At 33.4% G+C, this 25,440-nt stretch overlaps 1 protein-coding gene across 4 annotated transcripts in view; it reads right to left on the bottom strand.

Moving 5' to 3' along the window:
* Positions 1-25,440, bottom strand: part of STARD3_1 (StAR- lipid transfer protein 3) — a 65,816-nt gene that overhangs the window by 9,314 nt on the left and 31,062 nt on the right. For 2 of the 4 annotated variants that reach the window (XM_051218962.1, XM_051218963.1), the window contains exons 4-13: positions 21,786-21,927; positions 20,758-20,841; positions 16,460-16,537; positions 15,072-15,125; positions 12,251-12,380; positions 9,916-10,044; positions 9,132-9,199; positions 7,969-8,127; positions 6,889-6,984; positions 3,683-3,765 (exon numbers count right to left, since the gene is read on the bottom strand). In XM_051218962.1, coding sequence (XP_051069025.1) covers positions 3,683-3,765; positions 6,889-6,984; positions 7,969-8,127; positions 9,132-9,199; positions 9,916-10,044; positions 12,251-12,380; positions 15,072-15,125; positions 16,460-16,537; positions 20,758-20,841; positions 21,786-21,927 — 1,023 coding nt within the window. The remainder of the gene's footprint in view (positions 1-3,682; positions 3,766-6,888; positions 6,985-7,968; positions 8,128-9,131; positions 9,200-9,915; positions 10,045-12,250; positions 12,381-15,071; positions 15,126-16,459; positions 16,538-20,757; positions 20,842-21,785; positions 21,928-25,440) is intronic. The other 2 variants (XM_051218961.1, XM_051218960.1) reach the window with 2 other exon arrangements.

The raw sequence follows: 25,440 nt of genomic DNA, 5'->3' as shown, positions 1-25,440 counted from the left end.
TTAAGTAATTTTTGTCAGTCAAATATAGCTTACATTGGGATGATGATAAAACTTTATACTGTGCTGTGTACTACTTGTGCGGACAGAAGAGAAAAATAGAAAGCAATCGAAATAGCAACACGAATAAAAGAATAATGGAGTTTGTAAGGGATAAACTCAAGGAAGATGGGCAAATAGTGAATTGTTTTGAAAATTTACAAACATAACGTGTGATTTTGCAGAATGCAATAAACTGGTTTACTACCCATGACTTCGTCCATTACAATATTGTGTACCACATCGTATTTCATTTATTGAGTGCCTATCGAATTGTTATCACACCCTCTTAAACTAAAATCCGATGTGATTTATAGGTATATACATGCATCATTGGTGTACAGTCAATGGTACACCGTTTCTACACGCGAAGTAACAAAAAGACCTACAGGCAATATCAATAGTTGAAATCATGAGTCAATTGGAGCTAGACCACCATGGGAAACCTGGAGGCACTGGACGGCCGTTTCGTTCTAGTATGGGACTCCTCGGCAATGCGCACCCACGATCCCGCTCCCTGCGAGATTCGAACCCAGGACCTACCAGTCTCGCGCGCGATCGCCTAACCATTAGACCACTGAGTCGGCGTCCAACGGTGTTAATATCTAACTTCAACCAATCCACGAAGTTGCGCCACCGCACACCATTGTCTTCAGTGAGTTGTTATCTCACAACAGACCTGGTCCCATACTAGGACGAAACGGCCGTCTAGTGCCTCCAGGTTTTCCATGGTGGTTTAGCTTCAAGTGACTCATGATTTCAACTATTGAAATATCTAAAAAATTTCCACAAAACCCCTTCTACAGGTAATGGTAAATCACGACTTTAAAACAACTGGGTGTTGAAATGGAGAAGCTGTCAAAGGATCTTGGATGTTATGGCCGCCACACTGAGCATTTGAATGTTGTTATGAAGATATGTTTGGGATTTCAAACCTCACTTATGTGAGAACTAATTTAGAACATCACACTCAAGCAGTGTCTCCATATGTGAAGCAGTTTGAAGTTGAGATTTAAAAATATGGAGGGGAGTGAGGTAGTAAGTATATGAAGTTATAACTGATAAGCGTTGTTATTCCAATTCTCTCTATCACCAATGTCTATTGCTTATTATTATATCATAATCCAATGTTCTAGGAATACAGCTGTAAGTAGCTGGAGGAAAACTAAAATATAAAATGAATTCATAATATTCTGCTCTAGCTGCTTATTTAGACTTTATTTAAAATTTAAAAATGGTAATAAGTATCACATTTACATTCATGTACATCTATGGATTCAGCTACTCCTGTGAAGAAAACTATGTTGGGTGTATAACCAGATAACTAAGCCAACGATTTAGTGAACACCACCCTTCTTGGTTAGAGAAGGGCATGATAAAAGCAACACATAGCTCTGTTCCGTTACACTTGACCGATAGCAGTGATACGGTAGATCCAAATAAATGATTTAAAGTAATTTATCGTATGCCTCCTGGCTTTCCTCATGGAGTTTGATCTCGTCTCTTAGATATTTCAGAAGCTATAGGGATTCGAGCGAGAAGTCCAAGTTTTTGTGTTCATAAGAAATTTATAACACCAATATATCTTCCTTGGCTGAGTTACTCTTAATAAAAGATTTTATTTATTATTACTTCACATACACTTTGTTCGTCTATTTTTCTTTACCCACTTTTATCAAATGTACACTTCACTGTCTAATCACAATATAATTTTATGTTGTTTTAATGTTATTTTGCCAGGTCATTGGCCTACTTCCTATCACAAAGCATTGATCCAAGCCTATATTATTCTTATCACAGCTAGTACACATGTCATCATGCTATCAATTTGTACTTTTTACTTATTATGTTTATTTACGTAATCTATTTCACTGTAATCACTGACTCACAAATAACCATCAATTAAATAGTACAATTTATTGGGAACGACGCAGAAGACTCATATAATAGGGATTCATACATTTTCCATTTCTGTTTATTGTTTAAGAAAGAGATTTGTCCTATTTTCTGAAATTTACGTGCTCATCACTTATTCTCACTTTGAACAATAATGATTTATTTCCTTTACACATGTTGCTGTTGTGTGGCAACAGTTATACCAACATATTTTTGCACGTACTAATATAAGAAATAATCCGATCGATATCGTAACTTAGCAACCGAGTAAAAGTGATATAAAGGTAAAAATATGGTTTGATGACAATAAATGTATAATGCGACTTGATAATAAAACTAATAGGGTGAATACGCTATAGACATCAGGATATCAGATTATGTGAACTTAGATACCCAACGTTCGTCCGACGATTGAGAACCAGACTAGACTAGACAAGGTTATTCACATGATTTACAAATGGTCAACAAACAACGAAATCTGAGCAGAAATCCACAGTGGATGCTAAATGGTCTCACATATTTAGCATTTGTTTATCTTCACTCACTAGTCAGTCATGCTTTACTTTTACAAACTAGAGTGTCTGAAGAGATAGATAATGGGTTCGAGTCTTAGTCTGAACTTCAACAAGAGGATGTGGTTATAATAAACAGACACATACCAAATAGGACGAAATGAATGTTTTAGATTCAACTACAAGTAATCATACTAAATAAGATCAACTTGTAAATGCAGGCAAAATCAAAACATCGATTCAGGGAGACTAATTGCCAATAGAGATTGATTAACTAAGTTTTGAATATCCATGACAGGTAAATACAAACCCTTATGCACAGAATTATAAATTGTGATTGCATAACATTTGAAAAATATGGGTATTAACACATGAGTTAGGCTAAATATTGTTTATTCTGGTTGGCGCTTTTTAGAAAGATTGTTTTCTATGGAATGGGGTTGCTGAACCCATGCTCAACCCTTCTCCTTCACCCGGCCTTGGGACCTATAGTAACCCTAGAAGAACTACAAACGAATTGGTAAATCAAGAGTGGCATTCCTATAGTTGAAGAACATATGCAGCTCAAAACAACTGCCAACCAACATCAAAACCAGAATCTTCAATATTAACATCAAGGCAGTTCTATTATACGGAGCTGAAACTTGGAGATCTATCACAACCATCATCAAAAAGTGCAAGTATTTATAAACAACTGACTACGCAAGATACTCAATATCTGTTGGTCGGACACCATCAACAACAGCCTATTGTGGGACAAAGCAAACAAGATCCCGGCTGAAGAGGAAATTAGGGAAAGAAGTTGGAGGTGGATAGGGCATGCATTGGGGAAATCATCAAACTGCATCACGAGGCGAACGCTAACTTGGAATCCTGAGGGGAAAAGGGAAAGTGGAAAACCAAGGAACACGCTACGTCGAGAGTTGGAAGAAGACAGCAAAAGGATGAATAGCAGCTGGAAAGGACTTCTCAGGACAGAGTTTTATGGAGAATGCTGGTGGGCAATCTATGATCTTCCACGAAGGGTAACGGGAGTAAGTAATGAATACTCATTAACGAATTCTTATTAAAAATAAAACAATTTTCTCTACAATTTTGACGAGAAACATTGTTTGAAAGCTTCAAATAAATATTAGCCGTCATATCCCTGTATCCACATTAGTCGTCTTAGATTATGGAATTATTCATGAATGGTAAACTCATTTTGAAAAGTATATGATCATAATCGATCAACTAACCTGGCAGATATTAAACCTCCGACAGCCTCTTTAGCCATATTGTGTATGATGTCAATATTCTCTGAAGCCAAGGCTTGGATGCACTAAAAACGTACAAAAAATTGAGGTCATTGTTATGTATCTTTGCTTGTAGATAATTATTCATCTCAAATCTTATAATTAAGCATAAAACGCTAAGCATTCAATGCCAAATCATGATCTAACTGAACACACAATTGTACTACTACACTACATCTGTAGTGTAATTGATATCCCGAATTTTATCTATTTTACGTTTATGGAAAGATGTTATCAACCGTTCAGACGAAAATCATCTTATATTTAAATAAAGCTAGATTTATGGGTAATTTACATACAATGAATGGATAAGTGGAAAGATTTTATTATAATTTGGTGTAACGACATTCCAAATTACTTAAGAATATGGGGGTACTGGAATCAGATCTATTCATTAGATGATAACGGATTTTTTTAAAAAATTTAAAGATAAATACATAGAAGTTGATTGATAGATGTTAAAATGCTATAAGCTACAATGACCAGACGACAGTCGATTCATTAGAAATAAGAACTTAAATAATTAAACGACGACGTGTAATAGTCACAAAGTTGTATGAATCTATCGAAAGTGTAACTACAGTATTTCTGGAAAAAAAACAGGAGTATTGAGTTGAATCAACTCCCCCTCCCAAAGGAAAACGATACAAGACAAGTGAAATAGCTACATAATTAGCGATTGAATATCAAAAAAGTGTTTATTCTATCAAATTATAGCTACAATAGTGATTATAACTTTCTAAGTATACATGATGGTATATAAAACTAAGTCATTTATATTTGCTATCAAAATAACTTTAGTACTTATGTGAACAGAGAAACAAGAAACAACAAACTACGGAAGCTAATTTTTGGGAGGTTATTTCATTTAATTCAAAGCTTGTAAAACAGTAATATTTATTTTTGTCCCTAGTCTATTCGGTAGATTATAAGCTTTCGTTTGGTGTATGATTCACTGTCATAGCCTTTTCTGTTCCAAAGCTATTGTAATTTAAACGTAATCTTATGTACTCTATTTTCTACTCTAAATCCCAGCTTCGGACATAATTGTACTTCTTATCAGGTTCTACAATTATAAATCCAAATTAATAATCCATAAAATTGGCCAAATTTAAGGCGGAGTACATCATTTGGAAATTGTAATATGTGAATCAAGAATTGTTGTTTGTTATATAAAATTAAATCAGATCGTTAATGTTAGGACTGACTAATATGAAGTGTTAACTTGAATCAGTTTATAAGTGAAATGAAATTGTGAGACAAATGATCAGAATAAATATGATCAACATGGGGTGAGAGAAAATAATGGGATAAAAATCAGAAATTACGTAATATGTAGAATAATATGAATTAGGTCAGATATAGTAGATTTAGGGGTGGATATTGAATAAAGTTCTCAAAAACGTTATTATTATCTCTACCACTTTATGGATAACTAATTTGAATTTATAATTGTAGAACCTAATGAAAAATTATTGAAAAGAATATTTTTCGTTCAAATAATTGCGTTTTGATATAATAGGGATTTTTCAGAGATAATTTTCATTTTCCTAATTGTTTGTACGTTGTGGTCTGGTCAGTCATCTATTTATTCATGTATCTTTTTACACTAATCTGAAATCGGGAACCAGATCGGAATTGGGAATAAACCGAGTAGTGTTCCAGTTGACTTGCCTTGACTCACTTGCGTGCTTGTCAACCAATCAGGTGATAGAATAGTTGGTCTCACTTAGAACTCACGCATACAAGTCTTAAGGTTAAGCCAGTCAGCCTATCGCGTCAAGGTATAATCTAGATTAGACAAGTTATCCTCTGCACAAAAGTGAATGGACAGATCAAGGACGTAACAAGTACTTAAAGAAGAATAGTGCACTACGTAGAGTTGATGGCATTACGAAAAGTGGACAGATTGAATGTAATTGAAAGTCGACATATTTGAACTCAATCTCATCAATCAAATGTAAGAAAGTGCATAACTAATGAACAAATAGTTAAGCCGGTATTCTTATTTTCAACTAATTGATAGATCAGTTAGTAGTCTATTACTATTACCATACCAAAATAAAAAGTCACAAACACAACCAATTAAGAAAAGTATTATAATGGTGTGTAAAGTGTGAACTGATGAATGATCTCATATTTAACTGTGTGGAGTATTTAAATCTACCAGTGACATCAGGAAGCAAACATTGATCACTACACTTGTTTTAGAAGCTTCTTTAGCTCTGATGAACTGGTATCTGAAGAAATCTGAGCACAAATTTAGAAAGCTTGGTTAGGTTTTGCCAATATTCGTTACTTGTGGCATAATTCAGATATCCATCCGCCAAACAAAAAAGACAAACATACTACAGATCGATTCTCTCTGTATTGATCTATGTCTGTTAAACATAATCCGTGAAAGTAGAGAAGTTCACTAGGCGGTGTGCTTCTAATCATATATATTCAAAGTATTGCTAGCGTTTCACGAACGACTGAGGGAGCAATGTTGTGGTCAGACAGTCGGTTAGGTACTAGGGAAATGTGGTGAATTGGTTGATGAAATTGTACGTTTTTATCAACTGAAGTGAACCATGCCTACTATTTCAGAGATAGTTCGGAAGATAGGAGCGACCAAACCAAGACGTGGTATCAACTCATGTAATGATTGACTGTTGATATGAGCGATATTAGATGATGCGAACTACCTGGTGGGGGCCCGCGAGATAACTGCGACCAGTGATTAGAGGTGTTGGTTGAAATGGCAGAGAACAGGAGCAATTTTGAATTCCAGTATCCTTCATGTAAACTTTTCCACTCTATCTTCACAAACCGTATTCTCAATGTTTATTCTTTCTCAATATAATTATTACTATATTATTTCGGTATGTTTTGCAATATACATTGTTAATTTAATCTCGTTGTGTTAACATAGAATGGCAAATTGGACCAATACAAATGTGTGCGACGTTCTGCATTGATTATGACTGATTAACTAACTAACCTTTAACCGATGATTTTAGTAAATAAGTTATTTCATTTCATCCAACAGTTATAATAATAATAAAATGTACTCTATAGATCAATAACGTTAAAACTGTAGAATTAATTGGTTAATTTTAAAGAGCATTAAATAATTAACTACATAAAACAAGCGAATTTCTACTAACCTCAACGGATGTCAGAGTAGTATTCCAGCTAGGCGTTTCATGGACATTTATAACCATATCATTAAATAAATGAAACGGTGAAACTGACAATAAACCCTACATAAAAGTATAAAAAACATTTATATGTACAACGACCAATATGAACGTAAGAAATAAATATAATTATTTCTTATTTTTTAATTAACTCATTGACCAGGTGCTTGACATATAAGGTACACTTTAATAATGACAGCTAGTAATCATATATCAGTGAACTCAACAGTAACAACCATTTGGACTTTATTAGCTGCGATATTCTGAAACGCACCCCAAGTTATATCAGTCAATGTTGTATTCAGTTCAGAGTAACACGTTTGAAAACCTTCTTGACAAGGACATATTTAGTGGATTTCAACAGATGTAAATTTCAAAGATTTACAATTGGGTCCTCAGAAATCAATTGAACATGGAAGACGAAAGTAAGACCAAATAAAGCAATTTGTAAAACTAACAAACTGGATAACGGAACATAAAAGATAAGAGAACACTATCGGATCATGTAGCTTTTCGACGATGTACGACAAAGATCATATATTTACACATCAAATACAATGTTAAGTTACCCAATTTCATTTTTGTGAGTGTAACTCTTGAATAATAACAAATCGGAATTAATGCAATAAGCAAAGAACATAAGATCGTAAACTTATATTTAAGATAACCCTATAAGTTTACTTATTCAAGCAAATATAGAGCATATGTAGATAGACTGAGGATTTTAAGACTGTCACTGAAGAACAGGACATCGTGAACTGTCTTACCCGTGTGTACCGAGTTTTGAGAAGTTCCAATAGTTTGTCTCTAAATTAAAATAATTAAATATTGAACAACGAAAACCGAAATATCCTGAGAAAGATGATCAGAGACATTCGAATATTGTATTTCAGGAACTGTAAATTACCATTAATTGCTACAGAAAATGAAATTTCGTTTTACACATTAGGTATAGGGAGAGTTGTAGTAGGGATTTTTTCTCACGTAACATTCAGATGAAACATGAACAAGTTCATTGTAGGCTGAACGAACAAATTTTAAACCAACCTCTAGGCGATAAACCTTAGCAGGATAATTAGGCAATGCTTCAGATCGAAGTGGATACTTGATATTGACAGAAGGTGAATTATCACCCCAAATTTCATTTTCGTATAAATTCCACATTTCTGTTTGTAAAGAATTGGTACGATGTAACAAAGCAGCTACCTAAGAGGAAAATATGAGAAACAGAACTGGATTACAAACTATAAGAGTATAAAACAATTGAACGGTCACACAACTAAACTAGTTCTATATACCAATCAAGTAAATCAACTGAAGCTCTTGAAATACAAACTAGATGTCCGAATGTACAACTTAGTAAATGATCAGTATTCAATATACACGGACTGAAAGGGACAATTCAACAGTGTACACCAATCAGTATATAAAAGTTAAATAGCAGGCTAAAAAGTAAATATTCGCCGTCAATTATACGGGTTTGAATTTTCCAACTGTTGATATTTACGTCTGAATAGGTCAGTCTCTAATAAAATATAGGGATCACTAAATACTATCATGTCATTCGTCTCAAGGTAAATAACCTCCATGAACAAATGTAGGGCATATCGACACCTTAGCTACGCATAGAATGTGTAAGTTTAAGCTGGTTCCATGCAACCAATGATGTAATTCTTGTTCGGAGTCCTCAAGAATATTATAGATAAAGTTCCCAGGAGTCCAGAGAAGCCTGAAAAGGTTTCGTCTAATTATCGTCAAACAGAGACTTCCCAGAAACATTTAAAAATATGAAGGATTAGATGTAACATTTTGATTGGATAGTTACTTATCTTACTACGGAACGTAGTATATTTCCAGAGACTTCCAGAAAGTAAAGGGTATCCACAAATCTATAAATATACTTGTTTTCTGTACATAAATTAATCTTGAAGTAAACTATAATATTCTTTCGATCCAGGATTTCAAAATTTTCCTGATCGAATTCGTGTCTAAAATTTTCAATATTCATTGATATAAGAGAAGATACATGATCTCCACGCAGATGAAAATGATGAATAACATCCAATTTAGTACTAGAAATGTCCAGATAATCAAGGTAAGTTTAACAACTGAACAAGATACTGAAAAAACCTCCCTCTTGAGTAGTGAATATTTTCTCTTACTTTAATAAGTAATGACTTATAACAGTTTAAATTAATTACAAAACTTACATCTACAGCAGCTTCAAGATTATGAGATTTCGGAATTTTTACAGGTGATTCATCTCCGAATAGTGAACCTGTAATGATAAATAGAATATAACAGAACGTATGATAACTGTAGCATTGCAATAATGCATCCAAAATTACTATGAATAGTTAGAATTGAAGAAACTAAAAATAATATTTCTAATAGGTTATAAAAAAGTCCGAGCCAGGATTTATGTTAATGATATTTATCCGTCTAGTTTTCTTTTTACATCATCTTTAACTGTTTCATCATAAAATTAAACTGAAATGGAAAAACTGTACAAAATATATTTCTCGTTATAATAATTACACATCAGATTTATACAAACTCAGTAAGTAAGAGGCATTGGAGTATTAAGTTTCCATTATTAACCTGTTGTCAGCAATGATTATGGTAAAATGAATTTATAAATTTGAAGAAGCTTAGAATCGTTACTGAAAAAAAAGGAAACACAGTCAGTAATTATAATTTCAGACTTTTCTATCAGTATTCAAGTATCTAACATTTATGGATCATATTAAGTTTTGCAATTTTCAAAAGTTTCTTAACTAAATCTAACTCGGTAGATCATCTGTAGTGTAGAGAAAAATATATTTTGTGTGGATTTCATTAAATAGAAGGATCTTGAACTATTTTTTTTGTTGATAAAAATAACCGGGTATCGAAGCAGAATATGTTTTATCTTCGAAACAACAAGTAAATAAAATGTACTTATAATGAAAAAAAAAACAATGTGACGCATTACAATGAGAAAATCACATGTACCTTGTGGTGTATAAAAATCTGCATTGCTCATAGACCGTACAGAAAGACCAGAATACCAAGGAACACGATTCTCAAGTCGTGAACTTAACAAACTTCGAGTTTCATCCTGCTCTTTTAAACACATTGTTACTTTAAGAGGTAAGGAAAAAAAAGAGTGAATACAAAACTATATACAAGTTGAAGTGAATATACAAATACTTAAAATATTAACGTTATATTGTACTGTCTCCCTAAATATCGATTATACCGAAGTAATCCTCTTTATACCATAGTGACAAACAGACTTCATTGATAAAATAGTGCCTTTGTTATAGTTTTTCTAATCTACTGGATAGTATCAATTCATGAATGTTATTTGAAATATCAATGAAATGATAAAGTAGTGCATTTCTTTTTATGTAAGATGTGGCAAGCCCATTTCACTACTGTATCATTTATCTAGTCATTGTAACTCAGACTCAATTCACTATGTTAATTTCGGTGTGTATGATCGAATGTATGTCTGTACATTAACGCTTAAGCTATCTTCCTATTGGTCTCAATGTTCAGATAATCGATAATCTATCCACACCCGATTAACTCTCAAATATGTATGGATTTTTAACAGACTCACTCACTCTCTCTGTTTCATCGTGTGCTTGCTCACCGTACGCTTGTGGATTATTATTACTCATTATCAATAAACTATCTCTATAACTGGTGTTCAGGCTTTTTAATAATCTCGAGTAAATTCGCAATTCAACTAGGAGATTAAGCCTACCTAAAATACTCAGTTACGGGATATTATTATTTGGAGTCAGATATTGAGGACATCATCCTCAACAAAGACTTGAAAACAGTTGGTATAAACATTCCTGGACGGTTATTAGACTAAAACTTTCTCACAATCATCAATTAAATTCACTTACAAAACAAAGGAAAAACATATTCGACTTAGCAATTAAATTAAAATAGGAAAAATGCATGATAAAGTATTAGTCACAAAAGAGTAATTTAGTCAGCTAAAAATGTGTAAATGACAGATTTATCTGGGATAAAAAAATTTTATGCTGCAAATGCTGGAGCTTAACTAGAACAACTTCAAAAGTTCTGAGGATCTACACTGTTACCTTTCGCTTTAGTTTAGCAAAAAGTGATAAGAGCACAGAAGTTGACCTGTTGTTTGTAATGATCCAAACCTGAAATTTGGAATCATCTTATGCACACACCAGACTATAGGCAAAATGGTTTAGAATCCTTTTATAAAACTTCCACACTATGGAGTACCACAAAAGCAGATGATAATATTAGATATAGTAGCTATCACTTGAGTATAAACATACATTTATTTCTAAAACTGTGATTTCAAGACATGACATGTTTGTAATCTGAATAGATGCTACACGGGGATTAGAGATTTTTATTACTCATACGCTGTGCAGACTATAATACTTCGGAGATACAGCAGTATTAACTGGAAGCAGACAAAATGAATAAAACACCAAAAACACTGAGAGACAATGATAAATTATCTAATATCTTAAAATTTTCGAAGTGGTGAGTAATGATGAGAAACTAGATTTTGTTAAATATATATCCATGTACATAATAATACACTGCAGGAAGTCAAGACAGCTTTTGATTTTATTATGTTTGGATGAAACTGAAACAGATCATTATATATTGAAGTAAGTATCTAAAATATTGCAAGACCAAGTAACTGTAAAGACGATGATAAATGTAACTGAAATAGTCCTAGAGACCAAGTCGACCTATACTGATAAACAGTTTCTTGTTGATAGTGTGAATTGTCTACTCCGTACAGAAAGTTGTCTAGAAAATGTTGGTGTTATCGATCTTATCTGTCTGGCTTTAGGGATAATGGGGATTATGTACCTATTATAGCCTTGTATCCTGTTCTTACATAAAAAGAGTATCTTAAAAATGTCAGAAATATTTCAGGGAATCAGTATAAGTAAGCATTCTTTTTATGTAATATGATTATTAGTTTCTAGCTTATCGAGGTTATTGTTTGTATATAAAATAACTGGTTTCAATCCCCTCTCAGCGACATCTGAAAAGGTAGAACTGGAATGGACTGGTAGCTCATATAGGAGTCTACGTCTCAAGATATGTCACGGAATACCACTTCAGGTGCGGATGTGGAACAGCCCTTCAGTTGCTTAAATTCCAGACGTTCTACTATCCACAAAAATGTTATTTTACCATTGGTTGGTACAATGGTACTTTGATGAAATTCGCCACACATAGGTGAAAATAGAATGTATGTTCTACACTGTAATGATAATTTACGATATCAAAGTTCAATACATAACACAACTATGCTACGACGTACCACGATTGGCAGCTTTTTCTTGAGGAATGACGCGATAAATTAGGAAGGTGGTTTCAATCCATGAAATGATTAATGATGCGATTAAAACAGCATACGCTAGACCTTGATTATCTGGAGTCCTTTGATGAAACTGGGATTGAAAAAGAAGGGAAAAAGTGTGAACAACAGATTTATTTGGTAAGATATTCAATATTAAGTGTTCATAGGTAGCTAACATGTTAACATCTAAAAAACTTTTCAACTTAATTCAATCCCCCTTGAATATGAAGGTAAACACAATTACTTAATAACTTAAAAAACCGGGATTACCTTTAGAGCTACATTTTACACGCAACAGCTACTTCATTGAACACATTCGACAGAACTTGTGTAGAATATGATGCCTTCAATTCATGCATGCACGCTATGTATGCTTACTAACGAATGACTTTGTGTGGACGACAGTATAATGAAATGTGTGAATTTTTCCTCTTCAATATTATTTACTGAAGTTGAAATTGTTTAATGTTTGTTGTATCGTTTGAAAGTTTTCAATCTGAAATTTAAATCTATAATACTTCTTGATATAAATTAAGATAGACAGTTAAATAAATCTAAGTTCTTAAATGAGTTCTTTTTAACATATCTTTATCATTTGAGCTTGAAACACTGGTAAAATTAGATAATGACAGGGTTAAAGCCACGGACCGGATAATGAGATGTATTATATAATTTACATCGGTAACTTGCACTTCTAAAACTTTCTTGACTGTAAGCAAGAATATGAACCAGCTTTTAAAACCAGATAACCCATGATCATTAGGTTAATTTTATGAAAGAAAGAATTCATTAGCTTAGTTACTTTTCGTAGTCTTACAAATTATTCATAACATATTAATTTACATAAAATATTAAAGTTGATCATTTCTAGAGTGATGTAAAAATGCTACAGATAAATTTAAAGTGCATGATAAAAAAGTACTTAACTTATAAACTGTAAGTTGTAGGAATTAGAAACTCACTCCTCTTACTCCAGTCCAAACATATGAATAGTATCAATGGCTTTTACACAAACAATGTGGCTGAGAAGTGAGTACATGAAGTTGTATTTGGTAAACTGATACAATGGTCGATCCCAGACATACCACATGTTTGTGAACAGATGCTAGTTCAAGGCCCGACGATAAGTGAGAAATGCTAAAAAAAGTCTACTATTGGTTGAAGTTATTTACATAACCTGTAAAAGTTTGGCTTGAATATACAGCTCTCTAGTTCAGTATATTCAATTACACATCAGGTAAGGTTTGAGTATAGGAACTATACATCAGTAACTAATTGGACGAATGAAGAACATATCACATATGAGTTACCTTAAAAACAAACCTTCCATCAGACTGATTAAAATTAGTTTTTTTGACTAACTTTTGTGAAGTAGGAAAAATAAACGTTATGGGATGAAATGAACTTGTTTAATCCTATAACGTTTACTCTTTGTGTTGAGATGTAGTTTTTACAAATGAGGTTTGAGAAAAGCATATAAAATGTTTTAGTTCAGTGTTGCAAGCAATTATATATACTTCTCACAATCATTTATTAGTTTCATCATGTGCTATTATTAATTGGAAGATATCTCTCATCAAACAATATATGCATGCTTTTTCTAATGATCAATAAATTAAGCAGCTTATGGCATGACTTGGTCTACTTACTATTTGAAGTTTTTATAAACACATACACACTAAAGACTTGAAAATGACCAAGCTGAAATTCGTATCATGGTACTAGATATGAATTTCCTTGAAGTTACAGTTATTTTATATGATTCAAAGGTTTATATCATTTGTTTCCTAAACTGTTAACATTTAACTAGCTAGCTCTCGATTCTCTGCATATAAAATACCAAATACAATTATAATAGTTGAGCTCATGAACCAATTGAAGCTAGACCATCATGGAAAACCTGGAAGCACCGGACGGCCATTTCGTCCCAATGTGGGACTCCTCAGTAATGCACATCTACGATACCGCTCGAGGGATTCGAACCCAGGGTCTTCAATTTCGCGCGTGAACGCTTAACTTCTAAACCACTGAATCGACACGCAATAGTGTTAATATCTAACTTCAACTAATCCACGAAATTGAGCAACACATGCACCATTATCTTCAGTGAGTTACTATCTCACAACAGACCCGGTTGAACTCCACTGGTTACTGCTTCTAGAGGGTAAGCGTCCGCGCGCGAGACCAATAGGTTCTGGGTTCGAATATTGCGAGGCGGTATCGTGGATGCGTACTGCTGAGGAGTCCTACAATGGAACAAAACGGTCGCCCAGTGATTCCAAGTTTTCCATTGTGGTCTAGCTTAAATTAACTTATGATCTCAACTATTAAAATTACTATAATATCCACAATAAACCGCTTCAAATACAATTTTATTTCCATTTAGGTTTTCTCCATTTTTAATCTTGTATAATTTCTCATTGAAAAATTTAGTGACTTGAAATAAACTGCAGTTTCAATCTGTTTCAATATACTAACTCAATATCGTACAGTTTATTGTTAAAAAAACATTCTTGTCGTCTTCTTCAATATAAAAACTCATCTTGTTATCAATAATAATTGAGAAGTCCTTTTTAACCATTGAAATGAAGTATGTTTACATGAATGTGATTGATAAGATTCAAATGATCAAAAGTTGATTCTAAACATTTAATCTTTATCAATGGTAAAATTTAGCAACTAAATTTATTGATATAAATAAACACATAAATAACAAGAGAATAAAATGTGATTGAATAATAAAAGTTTATTTATGAGAAATAATGAGAACATAAGTACTTACATTAAAAATGAAACATTTAACAACCAGAATTAAACTTGTTAAACCAGTAGAGATCTAAGATCAAGAGAATGAGAAACTTAACAATTAATATGAATAAATCAATATATTGGTTTAAGAATAAGTAATAACTGATGAAGTATTTTAGTGTAAATATTGATTACAAAATTCTGGTCCATGGTAGATCAGATAATAGTCAACGTGTTTTTGAAGGTTCAGAAAGATTCAAAACCATTTTAATTAAGATCGTGTCTACATTTATACTTTATGGTGAGCAGTTGGAAATGATGAAAAACTAGAGCACCCTCCGAGTTATTGTGAAGGTAATCATGGTCGTGGCTGCATCGACCACATATTCACCATTCGTCAGGTTCTAGAACATAGGCATAATTATCGGCGTCCGACAGTGGTGGTCTTTCTTGACTTGGAGGCAGCATTTGACTCCGTAGACCGCGAGATTCTGTGGCAGTGTCTGTCATTGAAAGGCGTACCTCAGAAGTACATAAACCTTGTGAAGGCTCTTTACTCGAACACTACCAGTCGAGTCAGAGCTTATGGCGAACTGTCATCTGCTTTTGCAACTTCAAGTGGTGTCCATCAAGGCTGTCCACTTTCTCCGTTTTTGTTTAACTTCATCATAGATCTACTGATGGAAATAACATTCTCGTCTACCGAATTCTCGGGTATTGAACTCCTTCCAGGAGGTCTACTTACCGATTTAGAATACGCAGGCAGATGACATAGTCCTGTTTGGTGAAGACACTGACAAAATGCAGTCTTTTGGTAGCACTAAGCAACAATGCCAGAATGTTTGGAATGAGCTTCTCTCCCTCTAAATGCAAGTTGTTGCTTCAGGACTGGTCTGAGTCAACACCTGAACTAAGGATGGGGAGTGAAGTGGTCGAACACGTCGACAACTTCACTTATCTTGGAAGTCTGATCAGCCCTAATGGGTTGGTGTCTGACGAAATCTCAGAACGGATTCGAAAAGCTCGTTTGGCTTCTGCCAACTTACGTCACCTATGGCAAAGGCGAGATATCCGTCTATCAATGAAAGGACGAGTATACTGCGCGGCAGTTCGTTCTGTTTTTATTTACGGCAGCGAAACATGGCCATTAAGAGTAGAAGACACTCGTAAGCTACTAGTATTTGACCACAGATGCCTTAGAAATATTGCTGGCGTCTGCTGGGATCACCGGGTAAGTAATAGTGAGGTTAGACGCAGGGTATTAGTAATGATGGTAAATCAGTTGATGAGGTTGTGAATCTTCATCGACTGAGATGTTTGGGCCACGTGTTACGTATGCCTGACCACCGATTACCACGACGTGTAACGCTAATTAAAATATCTATTTGTAGATCTATGTATAGGTGAAAACAGAAAACTTACAGCGGACCACCACGGAGTGCGACTTTGAATTACGCCATAAGTTATTTCCATAAGAATAAACCGGAAAGCTGATAACATCTAAATTGAATAATGAGCGAAAACATAACCAAACGACCTTGTGATGGTGGGGTAATTTTTATAAAATAAACAAAAATACTTACGAACTATGCAGTCTACATAAACAATCAAAATATTAATAAAAAATATAAACAAAGATAATAATTTATCGTTTAAAACAGATGAATTGTGGCTAGTAGTGGAATACAGGATATGCGTTTTATTCTCTCTGGAACTAGTTAGCTGAATGTACCTGTTGCACAAGCTGGCGAATACCTTGATTCAGTGGCTCCGATTATAACGCTTGAAATAGAAGGTACTGAGTTCGAGTGCCGGTGTGAATATTGATACTAGGAGCCAGGAACATTCAACTGACGGGTCTCAAAGTAGGGCAAAGCACGAGACTTGGATCACACTACTAGTCATAATTTATCTCTCTTAAAATAACATGTGACAAAATGGCTATATCGAAGTGATTCGCATAGGAGGCACATATTCCAACTGGGAGCATAAACCTTAAGCTAATATCCCAAGACTCAACAGCAAATAGTAGTCGGGCATATTTATTTTGGATAATCAATAATTCTTCATAAACGCATGCAGTTCTACCACTTCCACTAAGTAGATTTAAAGTGGACATGAATACTTGAGTATACGAGTACGAAGAAAGTTCAAACTTTGATTATGCTGTACGCAAACTTAGAACTTCTACTGAATGTTCTGTTTAAAACAAGGTCCTTTATGTCTAATTGAATACAGGTATTGGAACTAGTTTACATTTATTAGCACCATTGCACAGAAATATTTTTAAACTCTAAAAACCTAAGAGAGAATTCTCAAGATGCTTAATTTAGTAAATACCTCTACAATTTGTAGGTGAACGGATTTACTCAAAGTAATGTTGGAATCTGAGACAAGGTCGACAGTCAAATTAGCTTATTATAAAGTTATTAACTTTCAATCTTGGCTTGATCTATCCGTTTTCCAAATCAAGTATAGAAAGGGAATGAAGTAATCAAGAGATAGACCATTATTCACTATTTAATTTGCATATCTTAGTAAACACTTTAAAAGTTACAGAACACTGTCATTAACGACCATAAATTTTTCGACTAGAATTTCATACTCAACCATTTACAGTACAAAAATTATAAGAGATGATTGTTCTTCTAAAATTTATGAGAGCCGTTCAAGTCTCAAAATAATAGATGGTTTAGGCATTAATCCTTTAAATAGCTCTAAATATAGGTTCTCTTTTTAATAAAACTAAATTACATGATTCACTTTAACACCGTTAACTTCAGTAAATTACTGAAACTCATATCAGTCTTCTATTGTTTTCAGTCTTGTCATACAGACAAATTTGTATATTAAACAAAATACAAATATCCTTAACAGTTTTTAGTTGATTCAAATTTCGACACCTACAATTACAATGGTTATGGCATGAAACAGGCATGCTAAAACACAAGGCATTTATTATACTTTTGAAATGAAGCAAACCAATTTTACACATAATTTGAGTCATATGCACGAGATAAATCGACATGTGGATAGAATTAACTAAACACCAGACTTTATGGTGTTTGAAAGGTGAAACGCTTATGAATTCATTGATTATGTATGTCATTCCCCACTGATTTGCAGGATTTAAATCAAACAGGTTAGTCAAATTATGCATGATTAAATATACTTAAAAAATTGATCATAAAAAGGAAAGAAATACAAATGTTTAAAGTTCATTCAGGAGAAATGATAAAATAGATTACTCCGATAGAGTCGTTACAAAAAATAATGTCAGTAATAATTTAAGTAACATTTAACAGGGTTTTTTTTATTTGCCGGTTATAGTGATTAAAAAGTTTGGTATTACCTTAAGTTTTATATATACTCACAATATTATTGCAACAAATAGGAAATATTACTTAAAGTTATCTAGTCCCGGAGTGAACAACAACTCTGGGTTGCAGTAACATTCCGCTTACGAGTCCCAAATAGGACAAAACGCGCGTCCTGGACTACACTGCTAGCCACCATCCATCTCTGTTTAGATCAACATTGTTATTAAGTACATTACGACTTAACTGATTTTAAATAAGAAAGACTAGTTGAGTGAAGAGTTCTCTTTTCGGCGAATTCATTTTCAAGGCTGTACAATCGCAAATATATATACTTATTTTACAGGATGATAATAATACTGATAATAAACTGTTAGACATGGTGACAATGAAGTTAAATAAACAAAGGTATTAAAAAAAACTTTTAAACAAGGAAAGTTTAATAATCGTTTGATTGTTAATGGCTTAAGTATTCATCAAAAGATATATAGGGAAAAGATCATTGGGAAAAGATGGCTCAGAATGATAAGATAAAATGTTGAAATTGAGATATGACTTGAGTCATCTTCTAAAGACGTTTAATAATTGTCACCCAACAAGTACTAATTATTAGTATAGTAATGGAAGGATACAATTTGTAGCCTAAAATAATAATAATTCTTTTTAGTTAGTAAGATCTAATTTCATAAAGCCAATATTTCTGAATTCAACCATTAAGTGTTGGTGGATTTATAAAATGAAAGATTTTACACGTTATGCTACCATGATGTAGACAGATTATTTGTGTGTCTAACCTAACAATACATTAATAAATCAACACTCACTGTGATAAATTTTTATAGGTACCAGTCTAAAAGTGATTTTCATGTGACATTGCCTAAAAGATTGAACCAGTGATATTTCACATTTTAACATATAAGTCAGAAGAAACGATTGCCCGCACTGAAGAATCATTTACTTCAATCGAGCAAGACTATAATCAGATTGATAGAAAATCCAAGCTGAAATCTGGAAATGCTGACTGATTAGTCTTCGGCTAATCAGTACAAGTCAACAAAGCGAATAGATACTACTCCTAATACAGTGTATTCCTTTTATCAGAGTTAAAGACGCTTTGATATTACTGCTTTGCTGACCTTTAAATGCTGTGTTTTATTACAGTCCTTTCAAAGACATGGAAATACATTTATATACAATGACTGTGTAAAGACAACCTGTGGACGATCTACAAATCCTCGTCACTAGTGGACTTTATCTTGTGGACTAGTTGAGGCTAGATGAAAAGGACTTTGTCTTAGTTCGGTGTTAGTAGTAGCTAGTCCAAAGAGAATTCATTCCTTTTATCGGAAATAAATAATGAATTCAGACGGTTATAACTAGGATTTTAACTGGGCAAAAGTGGGGACATTTAACCCAATCATCAAAATGAATACAATAATTTCAAAGCAATGAATTGTCAAGACAACCAATAACAAAAAACAAACAATTCAAGCTAGAAGGTAAATTTTTTAACCAGTAAAAGTAATTCATAGTTACTTAATATTAACAAAGTAACAAATAATCTGTATGTTTAATAATACGAGTATGTAATTTCTGAAAAATCTTATAACTTTGGATTTTGCAGTTTTGCAACTAATCTTTAATGAAAGTAGAAGAATTTAATCTTTGAATAAACAAGTGGATATATATATTGAGAATCCTACATTTCAGTGAAGTACTTGAGACCCAAGATAAAATCACCAGACAAAACAGTGAGAGGCATGGGATGAAATGTTTGTTAACTTGATTCAGTGGCATCCAAAACAACACAAAACGAAACCAAGGACAGAACATCAATAACAGTAATAATAATATTGATAAGAATAATAATATCAAATTAGGAGGAATGCAATTGATGAATAAAAATTAATAACAGAAACAGTCGAATACTAAATAGTGTGTCGATTAATAGCATCAGCATGAAGAACAAATGAACTCATATTACTGTAATTGACGGCAACACAGTGTAAAGAAACTAATCTTCCTATGTTTCATAAACTTCAACTAAAACACCTACCTGTGAATCTACCACAGAAATGATCGGTGGTTTAAGTTTTTATTTACTAATCCATAACTGACAATAAATTCCAATCTCAATTCAGTAAATGGATAGAATGACGTAAAACTTTCCCTCACAAAAACGTCTCATTTTAATTAGCACTAGAAAGCTCGAGATAGGTAAACATAGGTAATACATGCTCCGCTTACCTCAGTTTCCATTAAAAACCAACTTCTAGCTCTTAGCTAACAGTACACAACCTGTTTACAGTAAATCGGGCTAGATAAAAAAGCGGTTAGTAGACATAAACATAGAATGAAGCTTGAAATTTAAAATACTGTTAAATCCTAGTAGAAAATACTCACAACTGTATCGAAAAGTGATTTAGAGAAATCATAATTTTTTATTTCTTCCAACATTGCATCACCAATACTGAGAGGATACGTTTGCTGAAACCAATACAGTAATGAAAAGGAATTAAAATGATGATTGGCTAAAAGATTGATTCATCAATCAACAATAACCGAAATATTATATTAATTTTTGGTTTATCAGTAAACATGAAATGAATAATTTAGATCACCTTACTAAAATATTAGAAAACTTAAAATGACTACAAATGAAACGTTAAAAACAATTACAAATACAGATGATTTAACTTCAAATAGATACAACCGAGAGAAATAGTGTGAAAGCAGTGACCAACATGTCATACAATCATTTTGCAACTAACATGTAACTAATTTCGTCCACTTAATGATAAAACAGTGATTTCTGACACATTCCTATATGCTTCAGACTAACCAATATCTCATGGCTTGCGCTTATATTTTTATCTAACTACTACGAATCGTTGCATTTTTTCTCGTCTCAGTTAGTACTGACAAACCAATATCTGAAAAGTGGCTTAGTAACCCTACTCTTTACAATAGACTACATTGGTAATGTTTACCTAACGATTTTATGAGATGAGACCAAAATTTTTAATCAAGAGATAATCAAACACTAGTAATTTTTCATGTATCTGAACAATAAACGTTATGTATAACAGTCAAACAACAGAATTGAATGTTGTCGTACTTTACTTTTAACTGTTTGTGAGATATTTGAAACTGCGGCATGTGATTTCGATGAAAGGTTACATTCTCGGCGGAGTAAAGTGAACCGGACATAATCTTACAATAAAACTATGCACTAACATTACAGAGGCTTTTTTCAATTTGACATGAGTGGCTAAACATTGCTAATTTTAAGTAGAAACAGATGGTCTAGCTGTTTTCTGACCTTTATATTAATGAGGGGGGAGACGAATGAAATGACTGCTGAACAAGGAAACTTTTTGCAAACTTTTAATTGAATCACGAATAATGACGAAAATTTAGCTAGTTCTTACTTTAGTATATATAATCCACAGAATAAAACTTAGAATAATGTCGAAAAGAACAGCAAGCAGAAATGTGCGTCGAACTGGAGATGTCCTCTGTTCATCAGGAAGTCCTTCAATCACAGAGGTAGAAGCTGCCAAATTAATACTTCTAGCAGAGAGTACAAAAATATAGTTACTTTATTTAAAATTATGCGGGTATACTAACATACTGACACTACAAATATCAGTGAATGCCACAGACAACAAAATACTGTTTGAAAACTGCTTTGATTTCAAAATGACTACAAATGACCAAAGAAATTTGAAAACAACCTGCTGTTGCAGTCATCAAGTTCTTAATTTCTTCAACTGAACAGTACATAACAATTAGTGGTATACTATGTTTGACGTAAGGGGCATTGAAGTGGAGAACTACCATTGAACAGTTTTGGGTGTATCTTTCAGTGAACCAATGGGATTCTGGTCATAATTAGAAGTCTCCAAACTGATTAAATTTACAAAACCATTTAAATGAATGCCTTAGCAACTCTATCTTTATGGCAGGTAATCTCAGTGAATACACCTCAGCTTCATAAATTTTGTTACATTTATATTTATTCACATTATTACACAAGCAAAAAAATGAAACGCTACATGGAATAGAGTCAGTTTGGGTTTCTACACTTTTCAACGACACAAGACAAGGAATTCAACAAAAATGGAACACTAAAATTTCATGCAATTAGTTCTTTTCGTGAATTTAAATAAAGCCAGAACAAATATTGATGTAGAATAGTATGAATCCATTTTATTTCGAGGTTTCTCTTCAGCTGCTTACAACCAAATATGTATCAGAATTTAAAATTGAAGTAATAAATAGTATGAAACATTTGATGTATGCATTGGAAGAACTGAGAGAAGAGTACATGTTCGCATTTCTGAACATGTTCTAAAGAAATTGAGGCTGCGAGGGACTAAGGCTCTCAATAGTGCAATAGCTCAACATTTAATTGACACCAGGCACACCATCGACATTCCGCATGCTTTTAAAATTATTAGCAGACAAAGAAGTACGGCTGCTCTTCGTTTTGCTGAAGCGATTGCGATAAAAAAAACTTAAATCGGATTTATGTATTCAAAAAGAGACAGTAATAAACTTATTATTACCCTGGTAATCCAATTTTTTTGTTTTTTGCTTATCAGTGTTATTGTATTTATTTCGTAAAATATCTAGTTTGTGTTATATTCCTCTCCCATTACAGAATTCTTAAACCAGCCTTTCATTCAGACATTTCTGCTCACTTGATCCTCTTAAATTATGTGAACTCTTCAAATTCTATCAAATTATTACGCAACCCATCTTATCCGTTTTTTATTTCATGCATCCTTCGTTACCTCTAAAATTATCACAATTTATCTTATCTGTCTCTGAACTCCACTCAACTATTACACCACCCATCCTTAATGTTTGCTTGATTCTAACATCAAATAACCTCTGACCTGTTCTTGTACATATATCTAGTTGTTATTGATAACCTTTGTCATTCCACTTACTTACATTCAATTATGTCAAGTGTTTCACACTATTTCTTACCTCAATGTTAAATTCTAATACATATTTGGTTGTGGGCAGCTGACGAGAAACCTCAAAATGAATTCATACTATTCTGCATCAATATTTGCCTTCTCAACTAACTTAATACTGATACAACAAACGAAGCATAAGATACCAATGAGCAGCTCATCTTTGTGTTTAACAATCTAAATGCTCCGATAGAAACAGCAACCAAAGAGCTTTTTTCTTGCAAACTCAAGAACACGTACCGGCATGGTTAGAAAGACATCACTAGGTCTATAAATTGTGATTCTTTGCCAACTAATCGAAAATTGATGACATATTGAGGATGAACATGTTTTCTTCAGTCAGGCCCCAATTAATATGCCCAAATGAGTACCATTAAACATAATCAACATAGTGGTAGTATTTCGTATGAACTAAGGGAAACCTGACATGTATAAGACGGATAAATCCAATCCCGTAATTCACCTTGGTTAACAACAGGGTCTTCATATTCCTAATCCAACTTTACTAGTACGCATTATAAACACGAGTCTGTTACCCTTCCATGAAAAATTATTTTCCTCTAGCGACATAATTCTATTCAGGCTATACATTTACCTTTTTCTAAAAAGATATTGCTACTATTATAACTTGTGGGTTTGTGCCCCTATCAATGTATGACGTAAAGATACCGCCAATTAGGGAACAGTGAATTATCGACCGGACCAATGACGCATAAAAACTATGCGAGCAGTCTAGAGTCCTTAGCGATCCTGCTTCCCGCCTAGCCCTGCCTGTTAAGTCTAGAACGCCAATCTCAGACTCTGTGATATGAATCATGTATTTCAAACATACGGGGTTTATATAGCAACCAAACAGACCACATCGTAACATAAAATAAGAAACAACATTTTTACAAGATTTAGCCAAATGTGGCTGTGAATGTGGGGGGGGTAGCATTCGATAGACAGGGCATAACTCAAGAATGGTAAATGGTATAATAACAGTTCATAGGTCAAAATAAAGCTCATAATAAGAGGAACAGGAATAAATTTGGTGCCTTCTTGTACGAATGTTTAGGTGTATAAATAAATAAACAATAAAAACTATCACATTTTATCTTGTAGGAGTTAGATTACTGGTCAATAACTTTGTGCACAGGCGATATGATGGGTTACTTGCATTTAATCTATTATTTGAATCTAAATTAGTCAGAGGCAGTCAGTGCTTTAAAATGTATAGTAAGAATCCGAGGAACATCATACTTTTAATGCTATCAGGAGCTTCTTCAAAAATAACAAGAAATAGTAGTGGTGGCTGTGGCTACTGAAACGGATAAAACAAACATATGCTGGAAATATAAATTCGCGAATACTTAATTGGAAAAGCAGAAGAAGGGTTCAAATATCGAGAAAGATATGAGTATGATGACCTCATAGTAAAAGACATCATGAGAAGGAACAAAACAGATGGAATTAATTGGCCTACTGTCAACCTGTTTGTCCTCTACTACTTATAGTGAAATTCAGAAAGCCATGATAAACATATGAATGATTGAAGTGATATACTGAGGGATTAAGACTAGAAGATCAGAACGGCAGTTATGAGTAACAAGACTAACAGACAATGGCTGGTGTGTGAGGAAGGTGGACAAATCGACTATATTGTTTTCGGTAAATGATCAATCTTTTTTATAATGGATCGAGCCGTTTCTATAATTCCCACTTTTTCATTCTATGGTCATTCGTAGGAAACACTAAAGAAACGTATGAATCCACATAAAGGTACGCATTCAAGTTACACATGGCACAAAACTGCAAAGAAAATAGTACTATTCACTGTTTTTGAAGCCATAATACCGAAACGATGACCATAAGATACCAACACGAGGGTTAGGAAAGAATATACAAAGACGTTTACCGCAGCCAAACGCAGTGATTTTTTCGCAGTTTTCTGATAATGACAACCGTTAATGAGGAAAAACGGCCTGAATTTACTGCTTACGTGGGTGTATCTGTCCAACTACTCTTAAGTTAATCATATATGGCGCACAACTCAGTTTCCCGCATCGTCCAATCTGGCTGAGTGAAGGATATTCAAGGCTGATTGATACCGGGCACT

Source organism: Schistosoma haematobium, chromosome 3 (assembly GCF_000699445.3).
Source record: "Schistosoma haematobium chromosome 3, whole genome shotgun sequence".
Taxonomy (NCBI): Eukaryota; Metazoa; Platyhelminthes; class Trematoda; order Strigeidida; family Schistosomatidae; genus Schistosoma; species Schistosoma haematobium.
Note: the sequence above shows the minus strand (reverse complement) of the source record. Positions and strands in the feature narration are given on the sequence as shown.